At 45.8% G+C, this 16,152-nt stretch overlaps 1 protein-coding gene across 1 annotated transcript in view; it reads left to right on the forward strand.

The window, feature by feature from the left end:
- Positions 1–263: 263 nt before the first annotated feature.
- LOC120052027 (plexin-B2-like) overlaps positions 264–16,152 on the forward strand; it is a 40,621-nt gene continuing 24,732 nt past the window's right edge. The window contains exons 1-19 of the mRNA XM_038998893.1: positions 264–300; positions 480–1,561; positions 1,825–2,013; positions 2,431–2,556; positions 2,867–2,967; positions 5,770–5,896; positions 6,215–6,371; positions 6,663–6,774; positions 8,060–8,171; positions 8,381–8,482; positions 8,666–8,761; positions 9,356–9,443; positions 9,704–9,867; positions 10,786–10,934; positions 11,089–11,200; positions 11,750–11,886; positions 12,221–12,403; positions 12,712–12,820; positions 15,833–16,042. Coding sequence (XP_038854821.1) covers positions 264–300; positions 480–1,561; positions 1,825–2,013; positions 2,431–2,556; positions 2,867–2,967; positions 5,770–5,896; positions 6,215–6,371; positions 6,663–6,774; positions 8,060–8,171; positions 8,381–8,482; positions 8,666–8,761; positions 9,356–9,443; positions 9,704–9,867; positions 10,786–10,934; positions 11,089–11,200; positions 11,750–11,886; positions 12,221–12,403; positions 12,712–12,820; positions 15,833–16,042 — 3,393 coding nt within the window. The remainder of the gene's footprint in view (positions 301–479; positions 1,562–1,824; positions 2,014–2,430; positions 2,557–2,866; positions 2,968–5,769; positions 5,897–6,214; positions 6,372–6,662; positions 6,775–8,059; positions 8,172–8,380; positions 8,483–8,665; positions 8,762–9,355; positions 9,444–9,703; positions 9,868–10,785; positions 10,935–11,088; positions 11,201–11,749; positions 11,887–12,220; positions 12,404–12,711; positions 12,821–15,832; positions 16,043–16,152) is intronic.

Below are 16,152 nucleotides of genomic sequence, written 5' to 3' on the forward strand. Positions count from 1 at the left end.
GGGTGCCTCTATATCACCGTCTTTTCCTCTAGCGAGTGTCGGAATTAGAGCCTGGTCCCGGGTGAGCAGTATGTCCGAGTCATTGAAGTAGTATTCTTCATCCAAATCAAGGTTAGTGATCGCTGTACTGATGTCCAGAAGCTCTTTTTGATAACAGGAAACGATGGCGAAAACATTATGTTAAAAAAAAAAAAACTTCTCAGCGATTCACTGTGTTTTTGCAGACTTTACTGTAGTATTCACTGTAGTGTGTTTGTGTCATGATGAAACACCTCTACATAGAGAAAAAGGGAATGTCCAGTCACTGTTGTGCTGCTCCCATGTGATGTCTTAGGTGATACCATCACAACATTTCAAGCAACATAGTGTGCATCACCCCTAATCCTCCCCTCTGTCTCTCCTCTCTTCTCAAGAGATGACAAGCTGGGTCCAGGTCGCTCTTCTTCTCCTCTGTCTCCTCCTGTTATGCCTGTCTGCAGCCGGGGACCAGCTGCAGGAGGAGGCGCTCCTGCACTTCTCCTCCATAACGCCCATCAACAACGTGGTTCAGGACCCCCGCAGCGGGCGCGTCTACCTGGGTGCCGTCAACACCATCTACCAGCTGGACGAGGCGCTGCGTGAAGAGGCCCGCACCGTGACTGGCCCCAAGGAGGATGCCCGCACCTGCACCCCGCCTGTCTCCACTCCGTACTGCCAGGACACCAAGCCCAGCCCTAATGTCAATAAGCTGCTGCTGGTGCACCCATCCAACGGCTCACTGATCGTATGTGGGTCCCGATACCGGGGTATCTGTTCCCTCCTCAACCTGAGCAATGTGGAGCAGCAACTGTACTACAGTGACTCTAAGGGGGAGAGGACTTATGTAGCTAGCATAGAGGACGGGGTAGCCGTGGTGGCCGTCATGTCTACATACGTTAATAAAGACGGCAACACCTTTAATGTGTTTCTGGTGGGAAAGGGCTACGGCAGCCTGGACAGCTCCAAACTCATCAGCACGCGCATCCTCCAGGACTACCGCGACTGGGTGGTATTCGAGAGCATCATCGAGGCGTCCACCGTGCAGGCAACACCCTTCGTGCCCAAGTACCTGCACGACTTCCGCCACGCCTTCAAGGAGGAGGGCTTTGTCTACTTCCTGTTCTCCAGGACCATGGGAAGCACCGATAACAAGAACCTCACCTTCGTGTCTCGACTGTGTGAGGACGACCCTCACTACTACTCTTACACAGAGCTGCAGCTCAACTGTGGCCCGGGGAACAGGTACAACAAGGTGCAGGCAGCCTATGTGGCGTCCCCAGGTAAAGAGCTGGCCCGGGGGATGACGGAGTCGGGCCAGTATGGTCAAGTACTCCCCTGGCACAAGGTGCTGTTCATGGTGGCCAGCCCGGATGACGACGGCGCCGACTCGGCCCTGTGCATGTACCCTCTAAACACCATCAATGAGAGGCTGGTGGACATCATCAGTGCCTGCTACAGCGACTCGGGCAAGATCGCAGGCATCCCAGCTGTGGACATCCCCTACTCCTACAAGACAGACGAGTTCTGCACCTCCCATATTGACGTAAGTAGCTTAGCCTTTATCATCCACTTCAAAGGACAGAGACAGAAGAAACAGAGTCAGTGATTTTAAAAGAATTTCCCTTTTAATCAATAATGCAAATATATGTATATGACACCTTTGGTTTTCAGGTCCTTTGTTTCCAGTTTGTTTGTTTTTTTGTCTGAAGGGATCCTGCTGGCTATATCTCTCCTCTCCTTCAAAAGATAGATTGATTTAAGAGATATAGTAGTTCTCTTATCTCTTAAATCTCTCTCCCTCTACAGAAAGACACTCTGAACAACTATAAGTGTGGGGCGGACTTCCTTCCCTCTCCACTGGCCAGTAAGCCAGAGTTTGCCCTGCAGGCGAAGGCGGTCATCATCAGGAGGTGCCTGCTGACCGCTGTGGCCATCGCTGTGGAGAATGACCACACTATTGCCTTCCTGGGGAACAGCCTGGGAGAGGTGTACAAGGTAAGGAGAGGGTGGAATGGGACGTGTGGGAGAGGGTGGTTTTCGGAGGTGTGCAAGGTAATGCCTAGGGAAAGTGTACAAGGTAAGGGGCTAGGGAAAGTGTACAAGGTAAGGGGCTAGGGGAAGTCGAAGGTAAGGGGCTAGGGGAAGTGTACAAGGTAAGGGGCTAGGGGAAGAGTAGACGGTAAGGGGAAGTGTACAAGGTAAGGGGCTAGGGGCAGTGTACAAGGTAAGGGGCTAGGAGAGGATGCAATGATAGAGGGAGTTGTTGGTAGACAGATTATTTTGTTGTCCGTGTTGTGCTCCATTGCAGGAGCCTAGCGTGTGTTGAGAAGGAGCCTAGCATGTGTTGAGAAGGAGCCTAGCGTGTGTTTAGTGTTCTGTGTTGAGAGTTGTTTGTCTGGTTCTGCCTGGCAGGTGCATCTGACTGCCAACCCAGAGGTGTACAGTCAAGTGCCAGGGGACACCACAGGGAAACGCATCAACAAAAAACTCTTCTTTGACGCCAGCCACAGCCACCTGTATATCACCACTGAGAAAAAGGTACAGTCCTCCATTAGCGTTCTGTACAGACCTCCAGACAGTACTTCTGTTTGTCAGTCATTGTTGTTATTGCTGTGGAGAGAGAAAGGGAAAGACCCTGTGTGTTAACCACAGCTAGAGGAAGTAATGTTGATACTGTTTGTGTTGTTGACTGCATGCTACTATCGATCATCAAGATTTTTAAGTGAATTTCAACGCTACAGACATTTCAGTGTTCCGATAAACCTCCAGTCCTGACATGTTTGTATCTCTAAGGTCCCACTGTAATGCTGTTTGTGTTGTGGGCTGTGTCTGTGCATTACTACTGTAGATCACCAAGATGCCAGTGCAGACGTGCCATCTGAAAACAGACTGCCAGTCCTGTGTGTCACCATGGGACCCCTACTGTGGCTGGTGTGTTCTGGAGGGCAGGTAAGAAAATACTTTATACATACTCCCAAACATTTTATGGAGGGAACCAGATAAGCGTATATCTCATATATCCCTAAACAGAGCTAGATAGGGCCTGCCTCCATCAGAGTGTAGATGTGTATTAAGAGCATCCTGTCGGTCTGTATCACCGCCTGGTACGGCAATTGCACCGTCCGCAAACGCAGGGCTCTCCAGAGGGTGGTGCGGTCAGCACAACGCATTACTGAGGGCACACTGCCTGCCCTCCAGGGCATCTACAGCACCCGGTGTCACAGGAAGGACATTAAGATCATCAAAGACCTCAGCCACCCGAGCCACGGCCTGTTCACCCCGCTTCCATCTTGAAGGTGGAGACAGTACAGGTGCTTCAAAGCTGGAACCGACAGACTGAAAAAAAGCTTCTATTTCCAGGCCATCAGACTGTTAAACAGTCACCACTAGTGGCCTCCATCCAGTACCCTTCCCTGAACCTTAGTCACTGTTCTAGCCGGCTACCACCCGGTACTCTACCCTGCACCTTAGAGACTGCTGCCCTATGTACATAGAGTCATATGACATGCTATTTTATCAAATCAATTCTCTGTAATTAATATTACCTGATTAAACTAATCATGTAAATGTAATTAACTAGAAGTCGGGGCACCATGGAAGAATGTTTATAGAGCTGTTGTCTTCCGAATAAACTCTTAAAGATCTGGTGGTCTTTTATATCAATAGCAGTCAATTATTAATCGTCACCTTATTCAGTCTCATCTGAACGTCGTAAAATTCTTGGATATCTTCACGAACCCTGGTTAACAAGTTGAATCAGCAATAATAAAAAAAAATTACATTATTTTACTAAATACCTAAATAATCACACAGAATTACATGGATGGATCATACATTGATTACTAATTATGTCATAAAAGAAAACGTCCCTAGTGGACGAAACTGATATGACGACTGGTTACACAAAGAAAGGTGGTTGGGTTTGAATGAAAGAGCGGGAAGACTAGGAACAAAAGGATTGGGTCTCTATCGGACCTTGAGAAGCTTGTGTGGTAGAACGAATAAGTTGTAGTACCCTGTCGTTCTGAAGAGATTGTCTGTCCTTTCCTAGGCCATGCACGTTTACAGCTGCTGCTGATAACTCAACGTCTAGGATGTATCACTTCTTTAGTGAATAAGAGTTCAAAGTTCATACCAAGTTGCTATACTCAGCTCATGCTATATTATGGCTGGTGTAGTCGAAATTCATCCTTCCAGCGTTGCGATCGTCACCTCCACGTTGAAATTAGCCCTTTTAAACGTATGGACACTAGTCCTCCCGTTGTCGGGAACATAAGTTCATTTCGTTAGGTTGTAGTTGATATTAGCCCTTTTAAACGTATGGACACTAGTCCTCCCGTTGTCGGGAACATAAGTTCATTTCGTTAGGTTGTAGTTGATATTAGCCCTTTTAAACGTATGGACACTAGTCCTCCCGTTGTCGGGAACATAAGTTCATTTCGTTAGGTTGTAGTTGATATTAGCCCTTTTAAACGTATGGACATCAGTCCTCCCGTTGTCAGGAACATAAGTTAATTTCGTTAGGTTGTAGTTGATATTAGCCCTTTTAAACGTATGGACATCAGTCCTCACGTCATCGGGAACATAAGGTTGACTTTCGTCAACGGGCTTTTGTAGTGTGGGAGAGACGGCGTGCTTCATAGTTCTCAACCAATGTCTGTTCACTTGGGCAGGGTCACTGAGTGAGCATAGTTCACTTATGAAAACAATTCTCTCATTTAGAAGCTAAAATTACATTTAATCTTTTCACAAATAGTTTAATATTTAAACATTTAAATTGCACAACAATTCCATGTGAATCTGATAACTAGAATGTGTAGACTTTCCAAGATACAGTTTATGTCATCCTATCATCAGTAATAATGTACCAGACAACAACTGATCTGACATCATATTCTCTAAGTACCAACGGATACTTTCAACTGGTTGGATTACTGAAATATTGTTCCGTTCCCAACCTTTTAATGTTACCATACTCTCTCTATGTTAACAAAGGGCTTTCCAAGAGTCCATTCTGTAGAGTAGAGAGAGAAAAGGGGGAAAGGTATTTATGGGGGTCATAAACCTCACCAACAGGGCAACGTCATGGCAATAGAGAACACTGGTCACTTTAATAATGTTTACATACTGTTTTACTCACTTCATATGTATATACTGTATTCTAGTCAAGGTTCATCCTATATAACTATTGCTGAACACATCTTTCATACACTGTCCAGATTGTCAACACACACCCTTATATACATGTATATATACTGTATATTTATATTCCAGACTCGTTCTGATATTTCTTAATTTCTTTCTTTCAATTTTTGGGGATTTGTGTGTACTGTTTTGTATCGTTAGGTATACTGCATTGTTGGAGCTAGAAACGTAAGCATTTCGCTGCACCTGCGATAACATCTGCTAAATATGTGTACACGACCAATAACATTTGATCTGATTTGATTGATCTGCTCTGTTTCAACAACCTGGGCCCTTCATAGTGTTTCTGCTTTAATTCTTCATTTCTGTGGCACTGAGAGAGCACAGTATTTTTGTTAGAGCCATATAAGTAGAGCTGCACTGTGCTATTGACTGTTATTTCTACAATACTGTTAACAGTACGTTAACCGATAAAACTCAAATGTGAGGTATTTTAATGACAGGAAATTACTGTTATTAAGAGGTCACTATGAGACAGGAATGAATGTGTAACAAGCGGACAAAATGGACAGAGAGCAATGGCTGATGGGTGTTGGTGTTCTCCAGGTGTACCAGGAGGTCTGATTGCCGGCGAGCGGAGGAGAAGAACGGCTGGTTGTGGAGCCCCAAGCAGCAGTGTGTGAAGATCGTGTCCTTCAACCCACCCAACCTCAGCTGCAAAAAGACCCAGCAGGTAGTGTACTGTACTGGTCCTGGCAACGGCAGTAATCTCCCTCCGTGATAAGAAATAATAAGAATCAGTGACCCTCTGCTCTGAGACAATATGCATTCTATTGATCCTGCTCAGAAAACTGAACACTGACTTATTAAAATAGCGGAATGTGCTAGCGCTCAAAGCACCTCTGACTCTGCTCTCCTCCCCCTGTCTCTTTCTCATTCTCTCTCTATTTCTCTCTCTTTTCGCTCCTCTCTCTCGATGTCTCTCTCTCTCTCTCTCTCTCTCTCTCTCTCTCTCTCTCTCTCTCTCTCTCTTTCTCTCTCTCTCTCTCAGGTGGAGATCAACGTGCCCTCCCTCCCCTCCTTCGGGCAGGCAGACCGTCTGTGCTGTGTGTTCCCCTCCTATATGAGTGACGCCACCATGTCCTCTGGCCAGGTCACTTGTGCCCTGCCCAATCCCGTCTCCTTACCATCCACACCTGAACACCAGGGTAGGTCATCACCCTCAGTCTCCACTGGCACTGCAGTAGGGCCAGGAGCTGTTCCTGACTACATGACCTGAACAAGAGAAACTCTGAGCCCTAATTATAGGCTGTAGCTTCTTAAAGCCCAGAGTTGTTCCTGGTCAGGACAGGTGGTCAAGAAAAAACTCCTGGCCCTACTCTATTGCCTTGTTTCATTGACCTTGAAGGCTGTTTTTTGTATATGTTACATTCACTACAACCTGTATTGTCACCAATCACAATGCCACTCATTCACCCTATTCCTCTCTGTGCCTGTAGATTTCGTGGCGGTGCCCATTAAGATCTTTGTGAACGAGTCGGTGGAGCTGGCCACCAGGGAGTTCAATTTCTACAACTGTTCAGCCACTGTGAGGAAAGCAGAGAGCACACCGTGAGTTAACTAGCCCTCCTACTGTACTGTACTCTCTGGACTGTACTCTCTGGACTGTACTCTCTGGACTGTACTCTCCTACTGTACTCTCTGGACTGTACTCTCTGGACTGTACTCTCCTACTGTACTCTCTGGACTGTACTCTCTGGACTGTACTCTCTGGACTGTACTCTCTACTGTACTCTCTGGACTGTACTCTCCTACTGTACTCTCTGGACTGTACTCTCTGAACGGTACTCTCCTACTGTACTCTCTGGACTGTACTCTCCTACTGTATTCTCTGGACTGTACTCTCTGGACTGTACTCTCCTACTGTACTCTCTGGAATGTACTCTCCTACTGTACTCTCTGGACTGTACTCTCTGGACTGTACTCTCCTACTGTACTCTCTGGACTGTACTCTCTGGATGGTACTCTCCTACTGTACTCTCTGGACTGTACTCTCCCACTGTACTCTCTGGACTGTACTCTCCTACTGTACTCTCTGGACTGTACTCTCCGACTGTACTCTCCTACTGTACTTTCTGGGCTGTACTCTCTGGACTGTACTCTCTGGACTGTACTCTCCTACTGTACTCTCTGGACTGTACTCTCTGGACTGTACTCTCCTACTGTACTCTCTGGACTGTACTCTCCTACTGTACTCTCTGGACTGTACTCTCTGGACTGTACTTTCCTACTGTACTCTGTACTCTCCTACTGCACTGTACTCTCTCATTGAAACACAGTACTCTCCCACTCTCTGTACTCTCCCATTGACCAGACTCACTGGGTTTTAGTGCCGACAACCTTGATGGAAATTAATAGCTGCATGTGCACAAATGAGAGAAAGGTTTTTGTGTGTAAATTTTGTGTGATGCATGAATGATACTGGGATTGAATGCACCTCTTGCATTTTCCCCCTTTTTTATTACCAACCAGAGGAAATTGCTTCAGTTTCCTTTTCATTAATCAAAAAATGAAAGTCGATCTCATACGTATATGTGTTTTCTCTTTTGCTGCTTCGAGGGCTGTTTTTTCAGGAGGAAGTGTGTGATAAATGGGCTTTGTTTATCAGGTTACAGATATATATTTACCATCAACAATATAGGTTCTACTGTTACAGGAGTACTATCATGGATTTACATGTTTTAAAAAGAGATTGCCTCCCTGCTGTGTGTGTGTGTGTGTGTGTGTGTGTGTGTGTGTGTGTGTGTGTGTGTGTGTGTGTGTGTGTGTGTGTGTGTGTGTGTGTGTGTGTGTGTGTACGTTTGTATGTGCGTACGTTTGTATGTGCGTATCTCAGGTGTTTGTCGTGTGTGGCCAGCCCATGGGGCTGCCAGTGGAACACCCAGGACCACACCTGCCAGGACAAGGACGACACTGTGTTGGGCCCTCAAATCATCAAACACAGACAGGTAGCTAGGTGCTCCACTAAACAGGCCTAATATACATTGCATGTATGCTAAGAGTCAAAGTCATATGTGTTTTTGTATGGAATATCAGTTTGTAAGTCAGCAGATGCATGCCAACTGACTAATGATCCGTCTGGATGACAGTTTGTCCGTCGAATAACTAAAGGCATAAATGCAAATGCTCAAAATGTAGTATTTCCATCTGTGTTCAGGGGGCAAGATGTCCCCAGTTCGAGAACCCTGATCCTGTGCTCATTCCTGTGGGGTTTAAAACCACCATCGGCTTCGAGGGCATCAACCTGGATGTTTACCAGGTACTGGAAAAAAGATCATGTCTTATATAGCTGTTATATAGCTTTATAGCTGTTATCAAACAATTCAAAGAACAGTAGGCGCTAGTTAATTATGAATCAGACTATAGTATCATTGAGATGAGGCCTTGATAACTGCTCATGTATGAAGTTTGTTAACTCTCTGCTTCTCTGCTTTTTCCCTAGGACCGGGTGTTCACCATCGGCACAGAGCTGATGAGAAACATGGAGGAGGACGTCAGGTCTGAAGATGGGCCCTTCTACAGCTTCAACGGTTTTAACGTATGTCAGTGCTTCTTATTGCACCACACCTGTCAATTGTAGCTTTCACCACTTCTAAAAGGTGTAAAGGGTTGATCATGTGTTGCTGGGTCATGATATTGTATTGTTTGTTTACGTTACCTGGTTTGTGTCAGTTTGATATTATAGCACCCCCTCATGGAAAACAATCCCAATGTTATTTTAACATCCTCAAACTGTGGATTTTGTGTGATTTTAAAACATCTTAGAAGCACTATAGAGAGGTGGGTACCAGCCTCCAGCCACATTATTTTCATACATTGATTTATTCAGCTATTTTTGAATGGCTGCCAAAGTGTGTATGGGGCGGCAGGTAGCCTAGTGGTTAAGAGTGGCCAGTAACTGAAAGGTCGCTGGTTCGAGTCCTGGAGCATACTAGGTGACTAATTTGTCGATATGCTCTTGAGCAAGGTACTTAACCCTAATTGCTCCTGTAAGTCGCTCTGGATAAGAGCATCTGCTAAATTACTTAAATGTAAAATGAGAACTTTTATCTGGCACGTTTTGGAAATGTGAAGACATTAATCACTTCTTTCACAAACTGTATTAATAATTCATTATTTTCTCCGTTTCTAGTTTTCCTTCGATAAGTCACAGGAGACCAACGTTCTGTTCTACGTGAAGGACAAACAGTCGGGCAAGAAAATAGACAGCACGCTGAATGGTAAATGGTGCATCTTTTTGCAACTCTGTTGACAACGTTCCAAAGGACCATGTGGACATAAATGACAACTGGGGAAGTCTTATTTGGCAAAGTGATAAATTAATACATTGACACATTTAACACAATACTTTTTGCAATCGTCTAAGTGAATTGGTCAAACATCATATCAGACCTTGTACTATCGATGATCCAGTGTCATGTAAATGAAATGACAGAATAGTCTTGACATTCCAAGGCGTCCCTATTATCTTCCTTCACAGTGACCCTATATAGCTGCTCGCTGGGCCGTGAGGACTGCAGCCTGTGTAAGAACGCTGACCCTAAGTACAGCTGTGTGTGGTGTGTCAAAAGGAAGTCGTGCGTCTATGAGAAGCTGTGTACTAATGACCAGGGTACAGAGTGCCCTGACCCACACATCACTGACGTGAGTAGCACCCACAGTACAGTAGTTGTCTCCTAACTATATACTAATGACCAGGGTACAGAGTGCCCTGACCCACACATCACTGACGTGAGTAGCACCCACAGTACAGTAGTTATCTCCTAACTATATACTAATGACCAGGGTACAGAGTGCCCTGACCCACACATCACTGACGTGAGTAGCACCCACAGTACAGTAGTTATCTCCTAACTATATACTAATGACCAGGGTACAGAGTGCCCTGACCCACACATCACTAACGTGAGTAGCACCCACAGTACAGTAGTTGTCTCCTAACTATATACTAATGACCAGGGTACAGAGTGCCCTGACCCACACATCACTGACGTGAGTAGCACCCACAGTACAGTAGTTGTCTCCTAACTATATACTAATGACCAGGGTACAGAGTGCCCTGACCCACACATCACTGACATGAGTAGCACCCACAGTACAGTAGTTGTCTCCTAACTATATACTAATGACCAGGGTACAGAGTGCCCTGACCCACACATCACTGATGTGAGTAGCACCCACAGTACAGTAGTTGTCTCCTAACTATATACTAATGACTTATCTTTGAACCTGCAACAATATCGACTTTTGATTATCACTGACTGACTAGGCATGTTAATGATCACTTCATTGACTGCTACTGACAACTGGATCAGTTACCAGACTGGTTATTTGCTATTTAAAGAGGTACCTCTGATCAATGCTCATTTTCTAAAGACTGGACTAGCTGCAGTCCTGAACGCAGTCTTTTCACAGACTGTGGGGTCACATTCTGCATGTGTTTGTGGCTTATTTCCTGGTGCTACTCTGTAAGCCACTCTATACACTGTCATCTAAAAGCTGTACGGTAGTGCAAATCTAAAAGCCTGTCATCTTAAATCTGTTCCCCAATCCCCCTCCCAGATCATCCCTCGCTACGGGCCCGTGAGGGGGGGCATCTCTGTCACCATCAAGGGCTCCAACCTGGGCATCCACAAGGAGGACATCAAGGCCATCAGTGTGGTGGGGGTCCCCTGTATACATCAGGAGAACAAATACGCCGTCTCCACCAGGTAACATACACTGGCAACCCAGTCACCGCTGTCCCCTTCTCACAATAGGCGTTGATGGAGGCGGTCCACTCAACAGTAGATTTAAATCTGAAATGTAATCTAGAATGTCTAAATATAATATCTAAGTCTTCCCCCCTGTCTCTCTGTTTTACAGCGTGGTGTGTGAGATCGGGCCCTTGGATCCCCCGAGTAAAAACTGGGGCCAGGTGGAGGTGGAGGTAGAGGGAGGGAAGAGAGGAACGTCATCTGCTTTCTTCACATACCGGGTAACAAACCTACCGCACTCCTTCACTTCAATAACACTCCTTCACTTCAGGATGAGAGGGCAGACTCGTGAAGTGGAAAATGCTTTTACATGATTTGGTTATGCTATCACCATTCAATTTCACAGCTATACAGACGCTGTATTACAGAGCTTCTTATCGGCCTGCATGAAGGACATGTCGTTTAAGTGTAATATCCAAATAAAATACATGAATGTTCTGTTGAATGAACTACGCTGGTAATGCCACACTGGCAGATAATGCCCAGTACGATAAGATTAAATTGATTTGTGTGTATTATAGTTTAACAAGGTGCTATACGGCGACTCAATTTCCTCTGGTGCCTTAACAGGGTACATTGGAGCAATTTCACTGCCTTTTTTATATCTTGCACGGCTAATGCTTCCCCACAGGGGACCGCCCCCCCTAACTGTTTACTCAGCAAATTGAAGGAAATGCGAAGTGTGTGGGTGTGTGTGCATTTTGAAAGCCTTGTGGGGGAAGAGATGAGACAAGAATATGATGAGTGTTTTTTACTACCTGATCCTCCAGGACCCCATCGCCCGCTCGGTGCACCCCGCCAACGGCTCCAAGGCCGGGGGGACGGTCATCACCATCTCTGGCTTCAACCTAGACACAGCCACCAGGGAGGACATTGCCGTCACCGTTGGGGGGGTGGTGTGCACTGTGTAAGTACTGTTGCATCCTGGGAAGGGAACCAGTGTCAAGAAGAGTTGCACTTGTCTGGTCTTTAGATCTGTATGTGTTGGCTTTCAGCCAATTCTTTGGCATGACAACGTGCAAAAGAAAAAGTGTTGTAAGCTAAAGTGAATACAGAACTATCAAGCAGGTTAGGGTTGGGAGTTGCATTCAAATATGGGCATGATTTTCTTTAATAAGAAAGCCCTGTATTGACTACAGAAAGCCCTGTACTGGCATGTTAGTCTCCTGTGCACCGTGACCCCGGTTGACCCCTAGTGCTGAGCGGTCTGTGTCGCTGGCTGACTGTGTCCTTGTCTGCAGGGAGACGTTTGGTGCAGCCATCACCTGCAGGATGGGAGAGTACAGGGCGGATAAGGTTCCCTCTGACCTGCTCACGGTGACAGTAAAGTATGGGAAGAGCACCACCACAGCCGTCCCCACAGCCTTCCAGTTCTGGGAGAACCCCACTATCCTGGACCATCACCCCAAGGGAAGCTTTGTGTGGTGAGTCCCAGTCCTCGAGACAAGAGGCAATTCTCGAGGCTTCCACATTGTCTCACATCAGATAGCACGTCAACTCCGTCTGCACTGAGAAGCGCCGGGTTAGAATGATGCCACCTGTCGAAACACAATAAAGTGTACCCTAGAGTCTAGTTTAATGGCATTCAATTTCCAACACACCTGGCTTCCTCTCCAGATACCAGTTGGTAGCTTAAATGTGATATCTCTTCTGTAGATGAAATGTGAATGTGAGCCCCGCCATGGGTTAAAACCATACCGTTTGTCCCTTTGTGATGGTGATGTTGTTTCAGTGGTGGGAGGACCATCGTGGTGACTGGATCTGGGTTTGACCTAATTCAGAACGCCATCATGAGGGTCCAGGCCTCGGCTGACAAGTGGGCCGGCATAACTCCTACTGAGGTATGGACTCTCTTTCTCTGCCTCTCTCTCTCTCTGCCTCTCTCTGTCTCTCTCTCTCGATGCCTCTTTCTCTCTCTGTCTCTCTCTCTTTCTCTCTCTGCTTCTCTCTCTTTGCCTCGCTCTCGCTCTCATATTGATATTCAATGTGCTTAATTGGCATGAAGGACAAGGTCAATGTTATCAAAGGGAAGTGATACATACAGTACCTTCAGAAAGTATTCAGACCCCTTGACTTTTTCCACTTTTTGTTATTTTACAGCCTTATTCTAAAATTTATTAAATTGTTTTTCCCCCTCATCCATCTACACACAATACCCCATAATGACAAAACAAAAATAGGTTTTTAGAAATGTTTGCACATTTATTTAAAAATAAAATACGAAATATCACATTTACATAAGTATTCAGACCCTTTACTGACCCTTGTTGAAGCACCTTTGGCAGCAATTACACCCTCAAGTCTTCTTGGGTATGACACCACAAGCTTGGCACACCTTTATTTGGTGATTTTCTCCCATTCTTCTCTGCAGATCCTCTCAAGCTCTGTCAGGTTGGATGGGGAGCATCGCTGCACAGCTATTTTCAGGTCTCTCCAGAGATGTTAGATTGGGTTCAAATCTGGGCTCGGGCGGGCCCCTCAAGGACATTCAGAGACTTGTCCCGAAGCCCCTCCTGCGTTGTCTTGGCTGTGTGCTTAGGGTCGTTGTCCTGTTGGAAGGTGAACCTTTGCCCCAGTCTGAGTTCCTGAGCTCTCTGGAGCAGGTTTTCATCAAGGATCTCTCTGTACTTTGCTCCGTTCATCTTTCCCTCGATCCTGACTAGTCTCACAGTTCATGTCGCTGAAAAACATCCCTACAGCATGATGCTGTCACCACCATGCTTCACCGTAGGGATGGTGCCAGGTTTTCTCCAGACGTGACGCTTAGCATTCAAGCCAAATAGTTCAATTTTATCAGACCAGAGAATCTTGTTTCTCATAGTCTGAGAGTAATTTAGGTGCCTTTTGGCAAACTCCAAACGGGCTGTCATGTGAATTTTAATGAGGAGTGGCTTCCGTCTGGCCACTCTACCGTAAAGGCATGATTGGTGGAGTGCTGCAGAGCGGGTTTCCTTCTTAAAGGTTCTCCCATCTCCACAGAGGAACTCTGGAGCTCTGTCAGAGTGACCATTGGGTTTTTGGTCACCTCCCTGACCAAGCCCCTTCTCCCCCATTTGCTCAGTTTGGCCGGGCGGCCAGCTCTAAGTAGAGTCTTGGTGGTTCCAAACTTCTTCCATTTAAGAATGATGGAGGCCACAGGGTTCTTGGGGACCTTCAATGCTGCAGATTTTTTTTTTGTACTCTTTCCTTGATCTACGGACAGCTCTACGGACAATTCCTTCGACCTCATGTCTTGGTTTTTGCTCTGTTAACTGTGGGACCTAATATAGTCAGGTGCGTGCCTTTCCAAATCATGTCCAATTAATTGAATTTACAACTGGTGGACTCCAATCAAGTTGTAGAAACATCTCAAGGATGATCAATGGAAACAGGATGCACCTGATCTCCATTTTGAATCTCATAGCAAAGGGTTTGAAGACTTCCTTATTTCCATTTTAATTTTTTTATAAATGTTTTTAAAAAATCTAAAAACCTGTTTTTCGCTTTGTCTTTATGGGGTATTGTGTGTAGATTGATTAATATTTTTTTTTAAATTTAATACAATTTAGAATAAGGCTGTAACATAACAAAATGTAGAAAAAGCCAAGGGGTCTGAATACTTTTCCCAGATGCACTGTATACAAAATATGAAATCAACAGTGAGAACAATAAGAATAGTAGATATAAAACTAATGAAATATAAATATATAACAAATAAATATAATGACTGGTGCACTTATATTGTCTATTACTTATAATACAGGGAGAAAAAACAAAATAATATGTTTCCTTCCTTACCATTTGGCAAGCTGTGACATACTGTGCTGCCAACTCAATAACATCAGACCTTAACTCCATAAATATACAGTTTCTCTCTCTCGGGCTCTATACACTGTCTGTCTATGTTTTTGTCTCTGTCTCTCAGCCCTAAACCTAAAAGCCTAAACCATCCCTTTATCTCAACCACATATGGACTGTTATGGACTCTTCATAACTATCCTGGAAGATTGACGCAGAAAAAGCTCTGATTCATCCAGAAATAATCAATCCAGTTTTTTTTTATGTCACACAGTGCCCCCAGAGCTGCTGTAGTGGCCTTGCAGAGAGGACTTAATGTCACACAGTGCCCCCAGAGCTGCTGTAGTGGCCTTGCAGAGAGGACTTAATGTCACACAGTGCCCCCAGAGCTGCTGTAGTGGCCTTGCAGAGAGGACTTAATGTCACACAGTGCCCCCAGCGCTGCTGTAGTGGCCTTGCAGAGAGGACTTAATGTCACACAGTGCCCCCAGAGCTGCTGTAGTGGCCTTGCAGAGAGGACTTAATGTCACACAGTGCCCCCAGAGCTGCTGTAGTAGCCTTGCAGAGAGGACTTAATGTCACACAGTGTCCCCAGAGCTGCTGTAGTGGCCTTGCAGAGAGGACTTAATGTCACACAGTGTCCCCAGAGCTGCTGTAGTGGCCTTGCAGAGAGGACTTAATGTCACACAGTGCCCCCAGAGCTGCTGTAGTGGCCTTGCAGAGAGGACTTAATGTCACACAGTGCCCCCAGAGCTACTGTAGTGGCCTTGCAGAGAGGACTTAATGTCACACAGTGCCCCCAGAGCTGCTGTAGTGGCCTTGAAGATGCGGACTCCTGCCCCTGATACCTTGGGCAGGATAAGCAACGATTTTATTAATTTCATTTAGAGGCTAAATTTAATACGGGAATTAAGGTTCCAGTGGATTATGTGGTTAGGCAGCTCTGTTCCTCTCTATCTCCTTAGGTGGCAGGGACTTGGGGCCATGTACTTACAGGGACATGGGGCCCCAGAAATTGGTGGATGATAAAGCTTACGTATTAAAGACCTCCTCCTCCTCCCCTCCTGCTCCCCCAGTACCTCCAGGAGGCTCTGAGTAAGAACAACACGGTAATCCAGTTCCTGACCCCGGCCGTCAACAGGTCTTCTGAGTCCCATTTGTTCAGGACCTTCATCCAGCTGGACAACTGGGGGAGGGAGCTCAAGCCCTTCGACTACCACCCTGACCCCGCCTTCGACCCCCTCACCAAGAAGATCATCACCGAGACCTCCATCATTGTCGTCACTGTGAGTATTAGAGGCTGATAGGGTCCATAAATGTACAATGTTATGTTTAGGCCCAGGAATTTTCCTGACCTAGTTACAGGCTACAACTAGGGCCTTGAGTTTTTTCCGGT

This window comes from Salvelinus namaycush, chromosome 8 (genome assembly GCF_016432855.1).
Source record: "Salvelinus namaycush isolate Seneca chromosome 8, SaNama_1.0, whole genome shotgun sequence".
Lineage (NCBI taxonomy): Eukaryota > Metazoa > Chordata > Actinopteri > Salmoniformes > Salmonidae > Salvelinus > Salvelinus namaycush.